This window comes from Ptychodera flava, chromosome 5 (assembly GCF_041260155.1).
Source record: "Ptychodera flava strain L36383 chromosome 5, AS_Pfla_20210202, whole genome shotgun sequence".
NCBI lineage: Eukaryota > Metazoa > Hemichordata > Enteropneusta > Ptychoderidae > Ptychodera > Ptychodera flava.
In genome coordinates this window covers 22,564,239-22,586,631 of record NC_091932.1, presented here as the reverse complement: position 1 = coordinate 22,586,631, position 22,393 = coordinate 22,564,239, and the positions used below count along the sequence as shown (strand labels likewise).

Below are 22,393 nucleotides of genomic sequence, written 5' to 3'. Positions count from 1 at the left end.
CATGTTGTTCGTACTTCACCATTTTTATCAGGAAAAACCAGAATCTTATTCAGAGACGATCAATTGGAAGCTTTTACACTCAAACTTACAATCGAATGAACGTTGTTAGTAGGCTAAAGCTGGCGAAGTGTGTCGTACTCTTTTGAACATTTGTACCCTCTCAGACTCCGATATTATAATACTATATAATTCTAGGGTTTTTTTGCAGCACTTACATATGATTTTCTAGGTACCAAATAAAATAATCGAAAATGAAAAATTGTCGTGTGTATCCTTGAATAAAATTCACGATAGCTTTTGAAATGCCACGGCATTTATCGGAAAGGCTATTCCCGTCCCCGTCCGGCGTTTTCCGCAAAGTTATTATAATAAATTTACCAGTAACAGTACCTTCTATATTGTCATCCAGTTCGCTTTCGTATTTTCTCACCGATTCTATCGATAAAAGAAACCATCTTCAGCAGCTACATCTCAACAAGGGTTAACACTTTGGCCCGAGCACAGCATAGCGTCAATTGCTCTGCGTTCCATTTTTCGATTTCTTTCACAATGGTTGCGTCATGATCACGCATCTTTTTCACCACTCCCACCGTTCACGCTCACAGCGAGATAATGCGAGAGTCCCGTTCTTGCGACGCACCGTTCTAAACCCAACAGTGATTGCGCGCGCAGGATAATCGTAGACAATTTTAAGAGCCAAGTTGTACACTTCTACGATACGGAAGCGTATTAGTGCCATTTTTTGTTAGGAAACAAAAAAAAGTAAAAAAAGAATAATTCTCGTAATTACGAGATTTTAAGAGAAGTAACTTGTAATTACGAGAATCACAACCTCGCAATTACTACAAACAACGCACAATTAAGAATTTTAAATTCTCGTAATACGAGGTTCTGATTCCAGGAAATACGAGTTTCACATTCGCGTGATAATGTCGAGATTTCAATTCTCCTAATTGCGAGTTTTCGATTTGCAAGAATGAGCTTTGCTTTATGAGATTTAACGTAGAATGATTCACAGTCTCTCTAAAGTTGTAGAATCAAATTACAAGAATAAATCTCGTAATTACGAGAATTTCATACTTTAATTACGACATGTAAAGTAGTAATGAGAGAGATGGGTACGTTCGCGTATTTGCTTTTAATGTGGACTGGAGGGGGTTTTATTTGAAGGAATCTCAACAGTATTAACATGCCTATCGCGTTTCCTCCTCCCCTCCCCTCCCTGATTGCTGTGATTTCAAAGTCAGCGTGAATTTCAATTACTCATTCTTCAGATATCTTATGTAAGCTTATTTTTTGATGATTATCATGCAAATATGTCATTAGGTCGACTACGAATGGTGGACAGAAAGATCGCGTAAACATGGACGGCGGATGCCTCGGCTGGTCGGTTGTATTCGCATCCCATTTATGTTTTGTGTTTATTTTTGGAGTCTATCAAGCATCGGGTCCTCTTTTCGTGGCTATACAAAAACATTTCGATGAAACATCGGAAAGAATATCTTGGATTCTGTCATTGGAAGCCTTTATCCAGTGGGGATTCGGTACGTACATTTGTTATGTCTTTATAAAATTACGTTCATTGAGGAGGAAAGCGGAGCTGCATGTTGCCTTTTTGAATCGGTTTTGTGACTTGTAGCTGTTGAAAACTGACCGTGTGGCATTTTAACCCTTCTTCGCTGCTGGGAACTTTGAACAGACTTTCTCGTAAAGCACAAAGGCGGGTAAAAACAGTCAGACATGGTGCCAATGTGTCAATGCCAAACTGTTAAAAGGGATCAAGAGGTGTCCTTGGAAAGTCAAATGATATTCACGATCTTACGTAGCCCCTATTCGAACACACAAAAAGAAAGGACATATATTCTATCGTCTATTCTTAAAAAAGGACAGCTTTCACTTATCTCAGTCTCATTCCCTGCTCAGACTCCAGCGACACGATTCTATACGACTTCGTCTGTCATGCGTTGATAATTTGATCTTGGAAACGATATCGCTGCTATTAGTCCATGGTCCATGAATCTTAAATAGCTTATGGACAATGTGCATGTGGTCACGGCACCGGCATGCAATTTGTTTGTATGTTCACTTTTTTCAGAAATTATTTTCTCCGAATTTTCAACTATGTGCAAATTGATATTGCTCCATGCACATGCATTTGAGGAGGCTTACTTCATTTCGAAAATCAGAACATGAGGGAAAATGCCAAGACGTTTTGACCGGTTAAGAAGGGCTTGACTACGCAGTTTCTGCGTAGTGAAGCTTCATTACGTATTCATGGTGACCCCTGGCCAGCTGTCAATAACTTTTGGGGGCTTTTGTCTTTTGGCCTGCTTTGCATATGCGTCGTTGGACACGACCTGCCAATCACCCAGGTAGTCAATTAAACTATTAATTGACTGTTTACCGACCCAATTAACACTATCCAGCAGTATCAGTCATATTTTAATCGCGTGGCCCGGATGGGCACAACGTAGGAATGCGTGTATTTCTATGTGTACGTTTCACTTGTGGTGTTGTTTGTACCATCGTGCGTTTTAAGTCCTTGTTTCACCTTCAGCATTACCTTCAAGGTGACAGGTTTACTATTAATGTTCAGTATAATTGCACCGAGTTCTGCCCATGGTGAAAACCACCTGTTTTGCCTACTAATTACTGCCCGTCGCTGCCCGTCCTGAATGTAGCTATCTATAGTTACAGTAATCACACAAATCATTTATCAGATATATACTCCTAAATTGTAAGTTTGATCAAAATCGAGACCACATTCAAGGGCTATGCAGACTGTCTATGTACGCACACACAGTGACAAGAAGGCGGCAAACACCTACTCACCAAGCACATCGAATCGGCGAAAAGAAGCATAAAAAAGCTAGGCTCATCGCCAAAACAAACGCGCCAAGCGCTAACAAAAACCCATACCAAGCGGCCCTTTTCAGGGCCACCAAATACTCCAAAAAGAGAACTACCAAAAAATACGATAAAATGACATAGAACACACAAACACTTAAAAGAAATAACAAAAATCGTACACATAACAAACAACTGAAACACAAGATTAAATACAAAATAAACAATCACAGTAACGTAACAGAAAACATGGCCGTGGAAATAAATCAGCTATTTCCAAAGAAAAGCCGACAACAACATGAAATTCAACAACAACCTATCATCGCTCAAACTATGAAACTCCGAAAAATAGTACTAGGCAAAAGCCTTAAAATTCATTCGGACACCAACAAAACCAAACAGAATAAAACCACCTCAGGATTTCAACAAATAAAGTCTTATAATGTGACTACGCTACATCGTGAGACACAAACAATCGCAACACCAATTCAAAGAAAAGTCAAATTGGACTCCACGAACAACCAAAAAAAAACAAACTTGAAAGCTATCTGAAGCTTCTAAACTCGCACTTCTAGAGATACCCTTTCAAACAAGGAAACAAAACATGTCGCGTGCCAAAAGAATCGCGATAAACCAGCTTGCAAACAATGGACAAATTTTGTGAAAATAACCCTTCGTCAAGGGTCGGTTTTTCGTTATTGTCAACACAAACGATTACGTACTCGAATGCGAAAGGCAATTACGTAACACTCAGTATTATACTCAACAGGCCAGAACAAACAGTAAACAAAGTAAACGAACTATTAATTAAAATGTACGAGAACAAGCACATCAACCAGGATACTTGTAATTATCTTGATCCAATAAACATAAAATCCGTACCCAGCAGTGGTACTTATTGCCTAAAAATTCACAAACCTCCGCAAAAATCTAAAAGACACACCAGTCAAACAAAATTTACCGAAGTAAAGAAATATAGAACAAACAAACCGAACCACCAAACGGACTCACAATGTGACCAAAATTAATATACTTGCCTCGCTAATCTGAAAGCAAGACCACTAAAATGCATTAACATAAATTTTCACAAACACAAACTAAGGAAAGAATCTACACTGCGACTGATGAGAAACCACACTCGGGTTTCGAAACGCAAGCGGCAAAGGGCGACTCTATCAACTTTTGTAACAACATAGGTCCGGCTGCGTCTTGCCGTAAGCTTTCCCCACACAAACAAAACATTACCGTACACACTAATCCAAACTTCTCTACAAATATCCAAAACGAAACAAACATTTCATTAACACAAAAAATCGGATAAGAATGTAGGAACACATTTTCGAAACGAATCAAACACAAACTCGACACAAAAACATTTAGGATAGTTAGGTGGGGAGCCTGTTCAACTTTTTTACATCTCGCTATACTGTCTATGATTCTAAAAATAAAGTCATCTGCCACTTTTTCTGTATACGCGGTTTGGCAAAACTCATCTCTTCAATCGAAAGTCGGGCGATTTCATGGTTCTTTGGGGCACTTAAGTGTACGTCGAGCTTAAGGAATGTAGTTACATTCGCGATGTTTTATTCGAAAATTATTTATTTCTTCAAGGGCAAATGCACATAATTTATGCTGTTGGAAATACTGGCCGCTCATAAACAAGACATTAAACTTAATATATGTGCATCTTTACTTATATTGTAAAAGTACCACCGACTACCACAAAAAACCAAATGGTTCAGTCCAGGTATTTGCAACTCTGCCATCCGACTGGTCAACAGGAAATCAACCATAGGTGTCTTTTGGCACGCGTTTACGCCAGTCACCTAGGCGACGGTAATGTGCACCACTTATCACCATCGGGAAGGTACTCCTCCCCATATACCACTGGCGATCCCACCCTCAAGGCACTGCGTCATTCGACCAAGCATTGTTATTGTAATTTCCTGCATAAAATTAACAGCGAGGTCAACCGGTCAAAATGTCTTGGCATTTTCTGGCATGGTACTGAAATTTCTTAAAGAAATTTTGGTGAGTCTACTGATTTCCCCTTACTATTGATCACCCCTTCCTGCGGTACCGATACCGTGAGAAACGAAATCACTGATAATACCGGCTGTGTGTTCGCGTGATCTCCTTCACAAGCCATCTAACATGCGTGTAAGCGCAAGCAAAAAATACAAAAAATGACTCCATAGAGAAATAAAGAAGGACAATTTGCACACAAGGAAGGTCGGAAAGGAAGGTCGGAAAAAGCGTTTCATTTCAATTTAAAAGCAATCGAAAAGAAAACGGTTCCCTCTTCGCTCTTCTATCTATCTATCTATCTATCTATCTATCTATCTATCTATCTATCTATCTATCTATCTATCTATCTATCTATCTATCTATTATTTCTATCTATCTATCTATCTATCTATCTATCTATCTATCTATCTATCTATCTATCTATCTATCTATCTATCTATCTATCTATCTATCTATCTATCTATCTATCTATCTATCTATCTATCTATCTATCTATCTATCTATCAATCAATCAATCTATCTATCTATCTATCTATCTATCTATCTATCTATCTATCTATCTATCTATCTATCTATCTATCTATCTATCTATCTATCTATCTATCTATCTATCTATCTATCTATCGATCAATCGATCGATCGATCGATCTATCGATCCATCTAATATCTAACAACGCTAACTGAGAGGCTTCGTTCGCAAAATAGCAACCCTACAAGCTTCATAATGTTCCATCAAATGAAACAGCCAATGATCTTAAATAAGTTATTTTTGAAACCAGACATATCGACATCATAGTTTATTTATTATTGGTATCGCAAACATTGAACGGGAGTGCATTAATATGAGAGAGAGAGAGAGCGACAGACAGACAGACAGACAGACAGACAGACAGAGACAGAGACACAGAGAGACAGACACAGAGAGACAGAGACACTGTTACAGAGACACAAAGACCGAGAGACAGAGAGAGACAGTGAGAGAGCTAGAGACAGAGAGAGACAGAGACAGAGACAGAGAGAGAAAGAGAGAGACAGAAAGAGAGGGGAGAGAGACAGAGAGACATAGGGAGACAAGGAGATAGAATGAGACAGACAGAGACACAGAAAGAGAGCGAGCCATTCAAAGTAATTCATTTGATAGTTTGATTTATACATTACACATTAAAATAGAGTCGTTCGAGTTTTTGACGGTGTAAGAAGAACGGGCCTTTGCGAGAACTATTATTTTAGCATAATCAGCACAAGTCTTTATGTTAACATTCCTTTTTCACTTGTGCCCCAAAGACGATCTTATACCAACCATAGCCGAAATGATCCAATGAGTCCTCGAATATATTGTTATATGGATAGAAGAAATATAGTCGACCACGTTTGATGTAAGTGGGAATGTTAAAGCCATTGAGTTCGCTTTGTAGCGTCTTAGGATAAGTGATTCACATGTCGGATATCGAAAGTCACAAGTCGTGGCTATTTCATTTGAAGTGTTCATTTTCCCTGTGTCAAACCATTCAGGTCCCTTGTCAAATGTCCATGTGGAGGCACTTGGATATCGACTGACAGCCTTAATTGGAACAGCGATGTCGTCGACTGGTCTCTTTCTATGTGCCTTTGCTCCAAGCGTAGAATTCTTGTACTTCAGTTTTGGAATCCTTGTTGGTAAGTAAGAAAAGTATTTGACAATCGTCGTACCATCAGTTTTCGAATATTACAGTATAAGATTAAATATGAAATAGTTCATAATATTGAGTTTAAGGGAGAAGGTGCCTCGCGGACAGCTGGAATATTCACACTCTCAAACTTTTACAGTTCTTTAGGCATGTCATTGGTGGGGGTTCATTATCCATCTCTTCCCGTAATTAGAATTTTGAACGACTTGCTCTTTTAAAAAAAAGCATAATTTGATTGTTTCCAATAGCGTTAACTTAGGGATTGCGATCTTTTTGAATTTAAAGTGCCTGTACATATAAGGGCAAATTGTTTCATTAGTACCTAATTTTGCAATGTGACCCCTGATTATCGTTTTGGAGTTTGTTTGAGCAAAAGCATAAGTATTTCCATTTCAAGGCATGTACTGTTTTACGTCGAGAGAAAATGCAAATGATGTTACTCTCCCTTCGGAACTATGCTAATAAATTGATTTCTGACCCACATATTAAGTGTAATGCAGATCACAGATTCAACGATGGTATGGAATTACCATATTTGCGTAATTCAACCGTTCTCTAAGTATTTGCCCTGCTTTGAGGTGGTCAACGCTCGTCAAGCAGTCCCCCGATAAATTAGTATGGATCGAATTTAGGAGACTGAATCGAAACCCTTTGTACTTTCAAAGACAGAAAATACTTTCAACAGGAGGTGGTTGTAAACATCAGGGGTCACCGTGAAATATATGCTGCAGAAAGAAATTACCTAAATTGTGCTTTTTATACTTTCGAAAATTTTGAGAGTGAATATTTATTCACTCACAAAGCTATAACATGGGCCCCCGCAACTGGTAGATCAGAAAAGAATTATAAAAAAATTGGGAGGCCGAATATCTGTACCCAAGGTGCAGTCTACCATATTAAGAATGTCCTTTGATATTTGCATTTTGTTGTCATTTATATGAAAGTCCAATATCGTTTATTTTGAAGGCAATATATTCTTACGGGAGTTTGGAATGGATGTCATTCTTCTGATATCTTCTGCGTTACACTTGTGCGCTTTGCTGACGTCAGCCTACATTAGTAGGGTCAGAACAAAACTCGACATATTCGTGTCAGGCAGTAGAGACAGCGTGAGAAATACATGAACAGCTTGCTTCCAAAAATTACAAGTTCGGTAGAAAATTTATTTCCCATTTACCGTATTTTTCGACCATTAATATTTTAACATTTATTTTAATTTCCTCTTGGACAGCACAAACATTTCGTCACGAATTGCACAAAATATGTGCGAGTACTTCAGACGTTTAAAAGATTCGGTTAAAATGTTTACTTGAAATTGAATGATACTGTACATTGAAGGGAAACCGCTTTCTAAAGGTTGAATGTTCTCCACGAAAGCCATGTCCTGTCGCAGTCTTATGAAAGAGAGATTTTTAACTTTGTTTTATCGCCTGGCAACATAAGTATAAAATGCTACTATAGAGATAAAAGGCAAATAAAAAAGTTAATACGTCACTGATGCTATTTTTTATTCGAGTGCAATGTTTGAGCTTTTTCTGTGTTGTTGAATGATACATTATTTCTGTACTTTGTCAGAGTGATGATACGTTGCAATCTCTACCTTTTCTATTTATATTTAATTCTAGGCTTGGGATATGCTATAATTATGCCAGCAACATTTGGAATAGTTGCCCTCTATATAAAAAGAAGGTACGCCTTCGCTAACTCAATGGTATGTCTCGGTTCTGCAATAGGGGTATTTGCATTCCCGCCGTTACTTCAGTTACTGATTGACAGCTATGGTTGGAAAGGTGCTGTGATACTATTTTCTGGTATTAACGCTCATATGTTGATCTCCGCTACGATATACAGAATGCCCAAAGAGCAACACGAATCACAATCAAAACAGCAAGGAAGAGACGGATCCGCAATGTCAAAGTTGGGCATTTTGAAGAAAATCGTTAGAAACTTTGGTTTTTATCTACTGCGAGGCAGACCTGTCATGGTAGGATATGCTGTAGCAAATGTGGTTGCAGTAGGAATGGGGACGATAGGAACTCCAGCACACTTGCTACTCCGCGCCGAGACACACAATATCGGAACTTCAGAAGATATTGCTTTTCTAGTGTCCATCTACGGTATCGGTACAGCTGCAGGGAGACCATTAGCACCGCTGCTGTCACATGCAGTTCGGTCACACATGAGTAACGCTAGGTTGTTCAGTATCAACCTAATTGTAGTGGGATTGATAAACATCGTTAGTTCTGCAGCAACAGCATATTTATCTTATGCCATTTATGCCTTCTGCCTTGGTGTTGCTCAAGGAATGTGTTATACTTTATGGAGCCAACTCACAAGGGATCTCGTCGGGCCTGAATTGATGACTGCCGGTATTGGACTCACCGCTTTTTGTGTTGGCATAGGTGGATTAGTAGGACCACCACTGGCAGGTTTGTGGAGCAATAATCGTAAAATAATTACTATAATTGTCCACGATACACTTAAGGTAGCGAAAAGGGCTATTTTGGTATCAATTCTACAAGGTACAATTCAAATAGTCTTGATTTTCCAATCGTGATGGTTTTCCGGACTAAACTGAAATATTCTGTGTATATTTGACTGTTCACGCCAGATAAGTTGCTGTTTTTAACATTCGTTTAACACATTATGTGTACAGATTTTGAATTCATTGCTTTAGTTGCTTTACATAAAACTATGACATACAAAGTTTTCTTCTTTTAAACACCAGAGGAAAACAGTACTATTGTTGTTGAATTCTTGAGAATACATCTCATCAGTCCAGGGGAAAATTAGCAGCAGGGCAAACACCATAATAGACCATGGTGTTAAGGACTGAATAACTAGCATCTAAAATTTCACTGCTAATGTAAAAAATTCCAAACAAAATTTCAACATATATAAGTCCTTCACGTTCTGTGAATTTTAATTGCTGTGTAATAGTTGCTCCAGCGGCTTACTGAGTACGCATGCGCAGATTCATAATATACTGTGCGAGTAACCGGAAGTGTACCCATTTCCATGGGCGCCGCCATGTTTTTTGTGAGTGCTTATAAATAAACAAATACGAAACGTACAAAATATTATTTTGGAACATGCAATTAGTAAAATATATCTCTTTAATTGGCCAATAAATATAATTATCCAACTTGTCATCGATACAAAGTATTACTATCACGCCAAGAATATAAAAAAGAGACAAAACTGTCGTGCATGTGAACGAGAACATTTGCAAAGAATGCTGGGATGTAATTTTAGAAAAGCGCCCTCTGAGATAATAATTAGATACAAAAATTGCCAGTTTTTAGACGGAACGCTATAGTTTCAGCTTGCAAGCGGAAGTTGAGCGGTGTAGTTACTACTGTAACGATAATGATGGCACAATACGTTCCTTGTTAAACACAATAGGTAGTTATCACCGTAAAAATTGCCAATTTTTGTCCAACATTTTCACACATTACTGAAAATCTAACTAAAATCTAAATAACTGGAGGGTATGACCACGTGTACGTGAAGTGTGTTCATCAGGGTGTAAACTGAGCATAGTTGTTGTACAAACGTAGTACAATTAATTCTGTTTTATCCTTTACTGTTACTAATAATGAATCAATACAAATAACATTTCAACTCTAGCCCTTTGGCGCGACACCAAGGGCTGGGCCCTATGTAATATAATTTGAAGAAAGTGCAAGGCTTCTTTGTTGGGGGCGCGGTTTTAAAGTTTATCTGTCGCCCTCGTCTTTTCTGCTACCCTGACACAGGTAAATTAGCTTTTAGTAGTAGAATATTATGACATGCCGTCAGACGATGTACCGGTTAAAGCACAGGCGGCACAGACACTATTAATAAGCTTATTATTGATTTTTTCAATTTTCTCTGCCACTGTCAGTCCCTCTCCTTTTCTTCATGCTCTGACTGATCGTAGTAAATAAAATAAATGACTATATAGCCTAACCTATTGCATCTTGACTCTTTATTTATTTTACACCCCATTACAAGGACGTTTATCTCTCATGTACACATCTTGTAATTAATTAGTCAACACAACTAATTATACTAATCCGTGGGCTTATCAAGGGTTGGTCAACATTGCAAAGATAGAGATGTAAATGAAAAAGGAGAAGGTATGAAAATCTTGGGAAACCACAGGGCGATGCCTACGTGTCCGTCCCCAGGGGTGGGTAGGTGTTTCGTTGTATTGCTAATAAAGATATATTCTACCAACCTTTGGTGTTTTGGTCTTAAACTTAGCACTGCCCTTGACAATCTTGCGTTAACGTTTTATCAACATGCTGTATCTATTATCTGATGAGTTTGAGTGCCTAATTGGCCAAAGTAAGCAAGGGTAAATTATTAATCTGTGGACGCTGTCACCAGATTATCACCGGATTAATTTTGACAAAGTCAACAACGAACGCACCAGCAAGGTATATTTAATGTAAGTTCATTTTTTACAATAGCAGTGAAATTTCAGATGCTAGTTATTCAGTCATTAACACCATGGTCTATTATGGTGTTTCCCTGCTGCTGATTTTCCCCTGGACTGATGAGATGTATTCTCAATAATTCAACAACAATAGTACTGTTTTCTTCTGATGTTTAAAAGAAGAAAACTTTGTATGTCATAGTTTTATGTAAAGCAACTAAAGCAATGAATAAAAAATCTGAACACATATGTGTGGAGAGGCCGTTTTATTAGTTTTTCAACAAAATTATATAGATGTATGTTTCACGTCGTCGTTTTCTGTGAGTGTATATACCAAGTATAATTTACAAACCGCGTCGTGATTGAAGGCACTGTGGTGACACATTAGCAACAGCACGCACTGGAGAATTTTTGCCAGAATTGTGATTTTTTAATACCAGTCACCGTCATTTCTCTGCACTCGCTATTAACTCCACGTCTGCCGGTAACACATCGTTATTTTCTGTCTCAAAGTACGTACTAGCAACAGGCCTTTGACGTCAAACAAGTCAAGTCGGTTATTTTCTGATATACGGTAGCAACCAAGCTCCTGACTAGAATGACTCTACGGCGTCATAGAATTAATCTCACCGGTTACGTTTTTCGCCTAATAAAAGAGAGTTGGTCGCTACATGGAGCTAGAATACTAGTTGCTACTTGTTTAAGGAATTCATCGATTTTTCAATCGCCCCTTATGCTGTTAGTGTACACTTCCCGAAAGAAGCGGCGCACGGGCTATAAAACTTCGTTTGTACTGTTAGGCTAGCTGTGGGTCCATATAGCTATGGTGTTTTCGGTCGGGATTTCAGCCTTTTACGGCTGGTTACGTTTTTAACCCCGTCACCACAGCCATGGGAACGTCCATGTTCTGCTCGGCAGCACACTTGTCGCAACTTTGTTCGTCGATATTTCGAAAAGTTTCCACCCAAATTGCAATTGCTTACACTCATCGACAGCTTGGTTATTAGGGGCCTACCACAACCAGGAATCCGCTCAAAAATCACCAAACTATCGCCGTTTTTCCAGCTTTTTTCCGACATGACTACTCGCAAACCGTTCTGTTTCTGGCGTACAAGCGATGGACGAGGCTCAGTGCAGCACGTCACTAAGTAACGTGAGCGGTGACCTCGCAACTTTGAAACACAAACTGACGCGCCGATGATGTCGGCCAGTGTGAGAATTTTTGCCAGCACTGTGAATTTTTTAACAGTCACCGTCATTTCTATTCACTCGTTATTATCTCCATGTCTGCCGGTAACATATCGTTATAGAGAAGTTTAGTTACACGTAATTGCGTTCCATCATCAGGACGGGTAGCGTCTTTGTCAAGTGATAACCAGACTTCGCGTACGTGTAGAACAGACGTTCGGAACGGCAAACAACACCTCTACACATACAAAATGTAGTCATAATTACGTGTAGTATTTTTTAGATATTCTTGATGATTTCCGAGAAATTATACAGGAAACCTTGTAAACTATCACTGCAAACATCTTTGATATCATAATATTTCGTAGAGTTTGCACCAGCGCAAGAAGCACTTGCTATATGGTTTCCTTACATGAACGAAATGTTGTTGTCTCATTCCACTTGTTATCTGACGCCGCCCCAAAGAGTTCTCTAAACCACGTAAATAACTGTATCAAAGAAAATCGGCCGATTTAATTCGAGGATACAACGAGCTAGAATATTCCTCTCATAGAGAAATTAATGTTTCTTAAAACTTAAACGAATTTCCCTTGTTTCTGAGAAAAAATACAGCAAAATAATCGAGAACGCACAGCTAAACTGAATGGCAGACAAAACCTTAGCAACACTACCCTATTGAGAGAACCATGCTTAACCACACCATGGAGATAGCAGACTACCTCTATGACCACACGAACTTTGACCCCAGTCAAAATCAGACTTGTCCCTGGGAAATATGTTTACAAGTTTGCCCACATATAAACAACGTAAAGGTCAAAGGTTTCAACTTCCGACTCCCTGCTTTACGGACGTCCTCATGCCACGAACTGCACACAAGGCACTGGTAGGGTTTGCACTGTTCGCGACCATATACACGTTTGAAATTAGAGTAGCTGGCTCTCCTCTGCCATCGAAATACACTGGCTGCAGTAAATTTTGGATTAATGGTCATGACTGGCCGCAATTTAGTAATTTCTGAAAACATTTTAGGAGAGCTTTTTACCTTCCAATTTTAGTAACCTTTCCTATCTTTCGCGATGTTGACCAACCCGTAAAATAATAATAATAATAACAAGGCAGTATTGCTGAAGGCAATGAGTACTTGGGCCGTGATAGAGTAATTTTGAGGACAATATATACTACTATTCAAATATGGTCTTGAATTTCCTCCTGTCAATTAGGCATTTGATTAACTGGTTATTAAACGAAGCAATGGCATGACAACGGCAAAATATGTCTAGCAACTTTTGTGGAGTTTGAGGCAGGGGTTCTTTATTTATAGTGAAAATTGCTTAAACTCCTTAAATATTCAAATTACAGCAAATTTCTTTTTTCTCGATGGTAGATGTCTAATATTTAGACGGGCATATTTAGATTTCTACCCTATAGTTATCCCTACATACCAAAAATCGGACATCCAGCTCTATTGGCTTGCTCAGAATTAGATATGCGCATAATTAATGAGGTACAATATGTGGTGTCATAAGGTGTCCCATCATACCAAATATGAAGGGTGTAGCACTTGTGGTTACTGAGTTGTGGACAAATATATCTATTTGAGGTCAAAGGTCATTGAGGTCACGTGACATTTTGTCAAAATAATTGTATTGCTAAGTTATTCCTATATACCAAAAATCAGACCTCTAGCTCTATTCGCTCAAAATTAGATATGCGCATAATTAATGAGGTACAATATGTGGTGTCATAAGGTGTCCAATCATACCAAATATGAAGGATGTAGCACTTGTGGTTACTGAGTTGTGGACAAATATATATATTTGAGGTCAAAGGTCACCAAGGTCACATGATATTTTGTCAAAATGTCTGAGATATCTGCGTGAACCGATGGACTCACTGATGGACTCACGGACGGATATGACCCAATCTATAAGCCCCCTGGACTTTATCCCTGGGGACAAAAAACTGTGTCACTGCATCCTTTAGGCAATATGAATACGATGAGAAACTTAATTTTTATTTTTCTTGGCCTTATACATGGGAGTCTATGGAGAACTGCCTTATACATGGGAGTCTATGGAGGTGTAAACTAAAAAGTCCTCTAACACGGCCAAATTTGATCGCATTGTGAAACAAATCGACGTGCATCTGTATGGGGTTGGGTACTATTCTTGTGCAAGGTTTGAAAGAAATTGACCAGGGCATGTCTGAGATATCTGCGTGAACGGACGGACGTACGGACTGACATGACCAAACCTATAACTCCCCCAGGACTTCGTCCGTGGGCACTAAAAACAACGCAACAGTTATTACAGCTACACCGGCGGTAGATTCATATCCAGAGCCCCGTACGGTCTGCCGCCGTCGCTTGAAAACAATCTCATAAACCTGGCCATATGGGCAACTGTGTATGGGCAGCTGGATGCTTGACTTCCCGGAGAAGGCGAGCTGTCACGTTCAAGCTCAGGAGTATTTGTCGATCAAATTTCAGTAAATTTACCTTACCTAGATGAAATTTTGTCTATAGGCTGAAATTTCGCCGAATTTTGACGAAATTGCATCGATTTTTCAGGTTCATATCCGACATTTTTGAGTTTTGAGTGCAGACAGAAATAAGTTTTGAGGCAACATGGCTGCGACCCCATGTTGACCCCGGTATCTGCTAAAGTGCGGGTTGCGGGCTGCGGGCTGCGGGTTTTTAGAATTATGGCTAGATTTCTAATATATGTAATATGGCATTCAGTATATAAGAAATAAAACCTTTAGAATGTGTCTATTATCAATAATGATGATCAGGTCTATCGTACAGTATCCCTTTTCCTGCGAAGTCCATATTTCACCATCAGGTCAAGATGGTTAAAATTAATGAAAAACTACTATATGGTGTATTTTAACGTAATACTGTATATTTGAAGGTTGTTGAAAACATCAATGCTGTAAACTTGATTTTTTGGACTACAGATGCTATAGCAGACCAAACCAAATGGGTGAAAATACGTCATGTTTCTGAAAAAATCAAAATCTGCTAAACTAAAGCGGCGATTCCGAGGACCAATTTATTTATTCCGAGCTGCCTGGCCATTACAAATAATTAGGGATCTGAATCACTTTTCTTTCTTGCCATGGATGTGAGTGAGAAATATACGTAATACCAGACTGACAAAAAAAATCGCGCCTCGGAAATGTCGCCACTTATCGCGGAATGAAAATGTTACATTCTAGTATCAGGCCATAGGAAGTAAATTCTTTGTAATGCATCCATTCACAATTCGGTTCCAGGGCAACTCATACAGAAAATTAAACAATGCCTAGTTAAATGCAATGCATAAGGAAAGATTTGACTTAAAAAAGCGTAGAAGTGATGTGTATTGTAAATGCCGTGTATTTTTCATGAATCTTTAAAAGAGAAAGACGTACAACAAAGGACTAAGTTTACTTTGCCGTTTCGGTTCAAGCGAGGTCGCGACCTCAGAGAACGACATTCTGCTAACATTTTACGCGAGAATTTCAGTGGGAAAAACACGCCGGTGCGTTGCCTTATTTTCAGGAATCGATCTAATAGGAATATTTTTGGATGAGTTTGTGTTCTGCAGCTCTCAATAATTTATCTCCTAATATCATGAACGTATGACTTGCACCTGCAGTATGATAGTCGCTCCATGCCGGTATGCCCCCTTCAAGCATTTGATCAAGCGTGACTTTGAAAAGTTTCCTAGGACTATAATCGTGTTCACCACAATAAAATTATTTGAAACGGCATTGAAAACGATTTTGAAAATTGTGCTTTTATCGCGGTTGAACTAATCTGAAGTGTGAGAAGGGCGAAAATGATATCAAAAAACACACATTTTTTCATGCCCGCAACCCGCAGCGCAGCCGGCAACCCGCAACCCGCAAAATAGCGCATCCGGTTGACCCCTAGCCCTGCGTACGATGCTATGTGCTACAGCTAACACACAGCATCGTACACAGGGCTAGCGAGAGAGTTGCCGACATCGATGGTTATTTACGAGAAGTGAATAAAAGACTGTCATTTTTGGAAGCGATCGAGTAGCTGAGGTAGGCTGGGATACGACTTGGGCCCAAGAACGCTGAATTTCGGCAGTAATTTGGCTTTTACGTGAAGTCCCAAAATGGATTTGAAGTCACCAACCCTACGTACGGGTCTTTGCAGGGCTGTGGTGAGAGGGGCGATTAGCTGTAGCGGAACACACAGCATCATACGCAGGGCTAGTTGACCCCAAGTGAAAATGTGTTCGCGATCAAATCTTCCTATATTTTTTTCAGAATTTTCGACAAAATATCATTGCTTCTTAAATCTTTTGTAAAATATAAAATACTAAAATAAAAATGCGATGTGCCATGTCTCCAGATTTCTAAAACATCATTCGTTGACCGTTCGACGGAATACTCATTTCGCAAACTTGTGACGCAGTTGAAATTCAATACTGACCGCCAAATAATCTTAATGAGACGAGATCATTCTAGACCCCGGTTCTAGACATCCTCCAAATTATCCACCATTCGCGTTAGAGTTCAGCTCGCTTAGAGTATCATAACATTCTTCGGCCTTCGTTTAGATCGATCCTAATCTCTCCCATTTAGGAAATAATACACAAGCTACCTCGACAAAACTTCGTGCACCATCCAGGACCAAACGCACTACAAATCTGTCTTGACATCATCATCTCCTTACATGGTAATCGGCATACCGTATTTTTTAGCAAAGGAGACACAGAATACGTCGGAGTGTTCAGTTTCAAAACGTATTACATTGTGTGATGTTGTCAAAAAAGGTAATGTTACTGCAGTGGTATAAATTACAAACACAAAGTTCAAATCAGTTTATTTTGGACTGGCTTTACCCAACATTTCATATTGTTTCTTATGCCAGATTTGACCACGTACTTACTGGCGACCCCTTTACATGCAAATTTTGTGTCAAATGGTGTGTTCTCCTGGAAAAACAAACGTACGATTTCTATATGAAGGAGGCGAAATTTGCCCTCAAAACTCGAAACCACCCCTTTATGGGGTGTACCTAGCTATTTTGAACGAGCTTCTCGAATCTGCAGCTCTATTTCGAAATGATGGTCTGGTTTTCTCAGCTCAAGGATAAGTGTTCTCCATCGCTGTGGGCATTACTATTCTCAACTGGGGTACAGTTTCCAGTCGTAATGTTTTTCATTGTGTCCGGGATATAAAACCTTTCCTTTTCAAACTTTCACTTTGATTAACACTAGTCCACATCTTGTCAGTGATTAAACATGTTTCAAGTTTAAATGTTAAATTCTGGTCTCGAGCCCTCCTGTTCGACCAAACTGAAATTACCCCTCCCACTTTGGCTCGTCCAGTGGGTGTAGCAAGGGTCGTGCCATCGCTTAGGAAACGGATGTGCATTAATTGTTGCATTTCGATGCACATTTTGACTATATTCAGAAGATTTTGTGGCAAAACTCAGATAGAGAAGCATTTATATTCACATCTCACTTATTCATGACTGGCTGAGAGCAGCACTTCCATTAAGTTAGCATCATTACGCCATTTATTATGCCGAGAAAGATGAAGCCAAGACATTTTGCCCTCCCTGGTCTCAGCCAGAAATGGTTATACCTTACAGAGTTTTTTCCCACGGAATGAAAACAAATGTACTTGGGCTGAGGCCCAAGTACAATAATAATAATAATAATAATAATAATAATAATAATAATAATAATAATAATAATAATAATAATAATAATTAATAAAGTATTATATAGAAATAATAACACGAATAATAATAGGTTCAATTTCCGTGAAAATTTCACCATAAGGGTATTTTGGGTCGAAAAGACCAAATATGATATCGATTTCACTGCCCCATGTTTCCATGGTAACCATTTTAGGTGTTGAAAATTTCAGTTTTTCTAATATCCCTTGAAAAGTTACTTTGATTGATATAAAAATTATCTAGTGGGGAAATTCGGGTCAGAGAACACAAATGTCAGACTTATTTTAATGTTTCGAGTTGCCATAGTAACTATTTTGGGATTGAAAATGTTACTTTTTCCCAATTAAAGAACAATTAATTGATGTAAAAATTGATAATAAGGGGTTTTCTGGTTAGCATACCAAAAAAAATCACTCATTTTAATGTGAGATGTTTCCATGGCAACCATTCAGGAGTAACAACATTTTTTTTTCAGAAGGCCCACAGCTTCAATGAATTGTTTTTTAGATTTCTATATAATACTTATAGCCCCTCAACTTGTAATAATAATAATAATAATAATAATAATAATAATAATAATAATAATAATAGTTCTTATCAGGGCATTATACATAAAGTCTCTATGCGCCTTACAAAACCAGGTAAAATACACGTACATTAAACTTAACAAAACTGTTCATTATAAATAAATTTAAAAACAAAACAAAAAAAACATTAAGAATCGGTAAAAAGAAAAGTTTGAAGCTGAGATTTAAAAGATCCAATTGATACAGCGGATCTTATTTTAAAAGGAATAGAGTTCCATAATTTTGGACCTGCCACAGAGAAAGCCCGTTCACCGTAAGTAGAGGTTGCAAAACGCGGAACAGTCGATCATCATCGCAAAATTCGTGACACCTTTTTTAAAGACAGGAGTTCAGTGATATACGATGGAAATGAATTGTTTAAAGCCTTGTAGACATTAAGTAGAATTTTTATAGTCAATGCGCTTCTTCACAGACAACCAGTGGAGATCTCGTAATACAGGAGAGATATGATCATATTTCCTGCTCCTGACGACAAGTCTAGCATCTGTATTCTGGACTCGTTGTAGTTTTTGCAACTCATTTATATTTGGTAGTATTTGGTAGTAATTTGATAACCAAAATGCAAAAAGGTACATGAAAGAACAAAGTTGGATGTCCCGAATATGTCCGAAATATGGCAAAGGGTAAAAAATTAAAATCGCTGATAAGTCCACGGATTAGCTTAATAAGTCCACGGATTAGCATAACTAGTTGTGTTTACTAATTAATTACAACATGTGTGTATGAGAGATATAAGTCCTTGTAATGAGGTGTAAAATAAATAAAGAGTCACAGAGGCTAGGTTAGGTTATGTAACAATTTATTTTATTTACTCCGATCAGTCAGAGCATGAAGAAAAGGAGAGAAAATGATAGAGAAAACAGTGAGAAAAACTCAGTAATAGTTTTTGGGCCGCCTGTGGTTAAAGGCCCAATTGCTGTACCTTTTTGCATTTTGGTTATCAAAATACTACCAAATATTAAGCGAGGTGTTTCATATCCCCGTTCTTTGTTCTCAATTCTCGCAACAAGCAAATTTAAAGGAATTGGTAGTTAATTGTAAGCTCTTTAAAATTGCTACTCCTGAAATCTCACGTACCTTTAAGTCAAATTTGAATATTAGTCCGGTAATTTTTTTCTGAATTCCTAATGTTTTAGTATACTAAGTGTGCTATATTATCTATATGCAAAGGCGTTGTTGATGTTCCAGATATATTTCATTATCGACCTATTTTTACGGTATCAACACTCGAAAAAGCTTGTAAGACAAGTATAAATATGCCTTATTTGAAATTTATTTTTATCTAATTTGCTTTTTGATACAGCGTCTGAATTCTGTAAGAATTATTCATGTCAAAGAGCGTTAATCAGTTTCACACTTGAAATTGTACTTAAAGTTTACAGTGGAGAATGTTCACATGAGCAGCCTATCTTTCCTTGATCTATCAAAAACGTTATATCTTATCAACTTTGATGTTTTGCTTGCAACCTTATCGGTCTAAGCGTTGTCCGAGGAATAATCATCACTCGTCAAAAAATCGCTTATTATGTTGGTTGTATACAATTTAAATGTCATATCAATTCAGATGTCCGACGAGGTTAAATTTTACGACAAATGCTATTTATGCCTTCTGGCGATGATTTATCTCTACCTTGGACTCCTCATGCAGAGACAGGCCGAGGTCCAGTAACGGCTAAAACTGATTACCTTTTTTTTTATTCGCAGGCGTTATCTACGACACTACGGGGGAATACAACAACTCTTTTTACTTTTACGGATCAGTCACGGTATTTGGCGCATTAGTTTTACTGATTGTGGACGCACGTTACTCAAAACAACAACAAAGGCATACTCAAGAGCATGAAGACAATAATAATGTTACACTAGTTATTGAGTCAACAGTCGCAGACAACCGTTTGGGCGTTTTGAATATTGCTACGCAAACAGAAGAAGACGGAACTTAATGTGTACAAAACCATAATTTTTCCTCACAGCCATGCCTTCGACTTTACAGTACAGGAACCGTAATTATTTCATCGTACCCAGGTTGGTAAAACACTGCCACTATCGGTATCGATACATTTAGTGCATAAAAAAGAAAAAAACCGCAGAAACTGATACGGTAACTAAGATTATCGAACACACTCGATAAGAGGGGGGAACCGTCAAAATTATTTGTTTTCTAAGTCATCGCGCATTTTTTGATGTCCCTAAAACATACACTTGTGCAACCTGCAATACAGTACAATTTACCAAATAGGAAATGTTCTCAACTAAATATAAATCATTACACAAGGACCTGGTATTTAAGACGAGCACTGTTCGCAGGGGCTGCAGTATTTTGTTGCATTCGAAGTTATGTACTAGTTTTTGTTTTTGTTGGATCGACACAAGGTGTGTCTCATGGTGTGTTTTGGCCTAACAAGATTGGATGAAGATTAAATAAGTTACCTTTGTAGGTGAATTCTTTGTTAGACTGTTAATTGGTCACCCGTTTTGTGGCCCACTTCGTGTAATTCATTTATGAGCACGTAAATCATTGTAAGGAAAAATGGTTTGTGCGGCAGTTTGCGGTCAACAATTTTGTGGCCTACATGATGCATTTCACCATTACAGCTCCATTATTGTAAGGGCACACGTTTTGTGCTAATGTTTACTTGTAACCAGTTTTATGGCACCATAATGTATTTCACAGATACATTTTTTCATTAAACGGGTACCCATTGTGTGGCATATTTTGACCCATATAGACATGAGGTGGTATTCCTTATTTTAATTTGTGTTTGCAGCTTGCCAATGACTGCATCGCAACCATTGATGGTAGGCGTTGGCCAGGGGTTTTCAGGGGATAAATGGAATTGAAATCATCATTTTTTTATCCCATGCAATAGATCTGGTTTTCATAAAACAGTCTTTAGTATACTTAGAGTACACTAAAGAGATGTGATGTAATAATGTTATACTAGTTGTTGATCCAACAGTCGCAGGCAACCGTTTGGGCGTTTTGAATATGGCTACGCAAACAGAAGAAGACTGAACTTAATCATTGCAAAAACCATTAATTTTTTACCCTTTGCCATATCTCGGACATATTCGGGACATCCAACTTTGTTTTTTCATTGTGCCCCGGTTTTGCGAGCACTATTATTAATATTGTCGGTATAAACATATCTGTAAATATTACAAAATATGTAACATAAATAAATTAAATTTTAAGTCATGTTGAAATGTTTTATGCTATACAACACAACCTGAGTATGAAAATGCGGCAGCTTTATCATATTATAGTACATGTATTTCAATTTATGACCGGTTTGAGATGTAACTGCAAGCAATATGAGTTGACATTATATATGTGCGGGTGTTGATTAGCTGAATATTGACTATTTCAACGTGATAGGAAGTAAACCAAGAGATCGGTTTTTGTGCAAAGAGCAAAAAAGTATAAAAATCAAAGTTCTATTTCAATGTTGTCGGTTTTAAATGTTTGGCCATATGAAAGTGAGAGATTTGAGCTTTTCTGATTATAAAGAGGGGAATTTTAATAATGTTGAGAGCACTGAGGCGGGATTCTAAAAGCATTAAATTTCCAATGATGATTCTCCCTCTCCCTTCCCAAGTACTTGCAAATGCAGACTACTAAGGAGTCATTTATGTAATTTCAAAGTCACATTTCACTTTCATCCCCTCATTTTCAGATGTCGCATGTAAGCTTAAATGATTATCATGCAAATATGCCATTATAGAGGCTACAGTCTCTGAAAACTTAAACGATTTAGATCACTTCATGATAATACGGCATAAAAAAACTTAATAGTTTCGCCTTGAACGTTTCAAGTTATGATTTTAAGAAAATTAAATCAACGGAAACATGCGAAACATCCGAAACGGACCATGGTATTAACCCTGTTCCTTTGCAAACGTTGACTATGCAATACATGTGCACTGCTTTGGCATACACAATGGA

At 38.1% G+C, this 22,393-nt stretch overlaps 1 protein-coding gene across 1 annotated transcript; it reads left to right on the top strand.

The window, feature by feature from the left end:
- Positions 1 to 1,305: 1,305 nt before the first annotated feature.
- LOC139133273 (monocarboxylate transporter 13-like) lies at positions 1,306 to 21,574 on the top strand. The gene is made up of 4 exons (XM_070699801.1): positions 1,306 to 1,544; positions 6,388 to 6,531; positions 8,168 to 8,971; positions 20,152 to 21,574. The coding sequence occupies exons 1-4, from the start codon at positions 1,364 to 1,366 to the stop codon at positions 20,388 to 20,390; spliced, it is 1,368 nt and encodes a 455-aa protein (XP_070555902.1). The 5' UTR covers positions 1,306 to 1,363; the 3' UTR covers positions 20,391 to 21,574.
- The last annotated feature ends 819 nt before the right edge of the window (positions 21,575 to 22,393 follow it).

Bases quoted from the DNA above. Each gene is read 5' to 3' on its own strand.
- LOC139133273 (XM_070699801.1), top strand. From the start codon at position 1,364: ATGGACGGCGGATGCCTCGGCTGGTCGGTTGTATTCGCATCCCATTTA. The intron at 1,545-6,387 runs GTACGTACATTT...CAAACCATTCAG, and splicing joins CTTTATCCAGTGGGGATTCG to GTCCCTTGTCAAATGTCCAT. The intron at 6,532-8,167 runs GTAAGTAAGAAA...ATTTAATTCTAG, and splicing joins CAGTTTTGGAATCCTTGTTG to GCTTGGGATATGCTATAATT.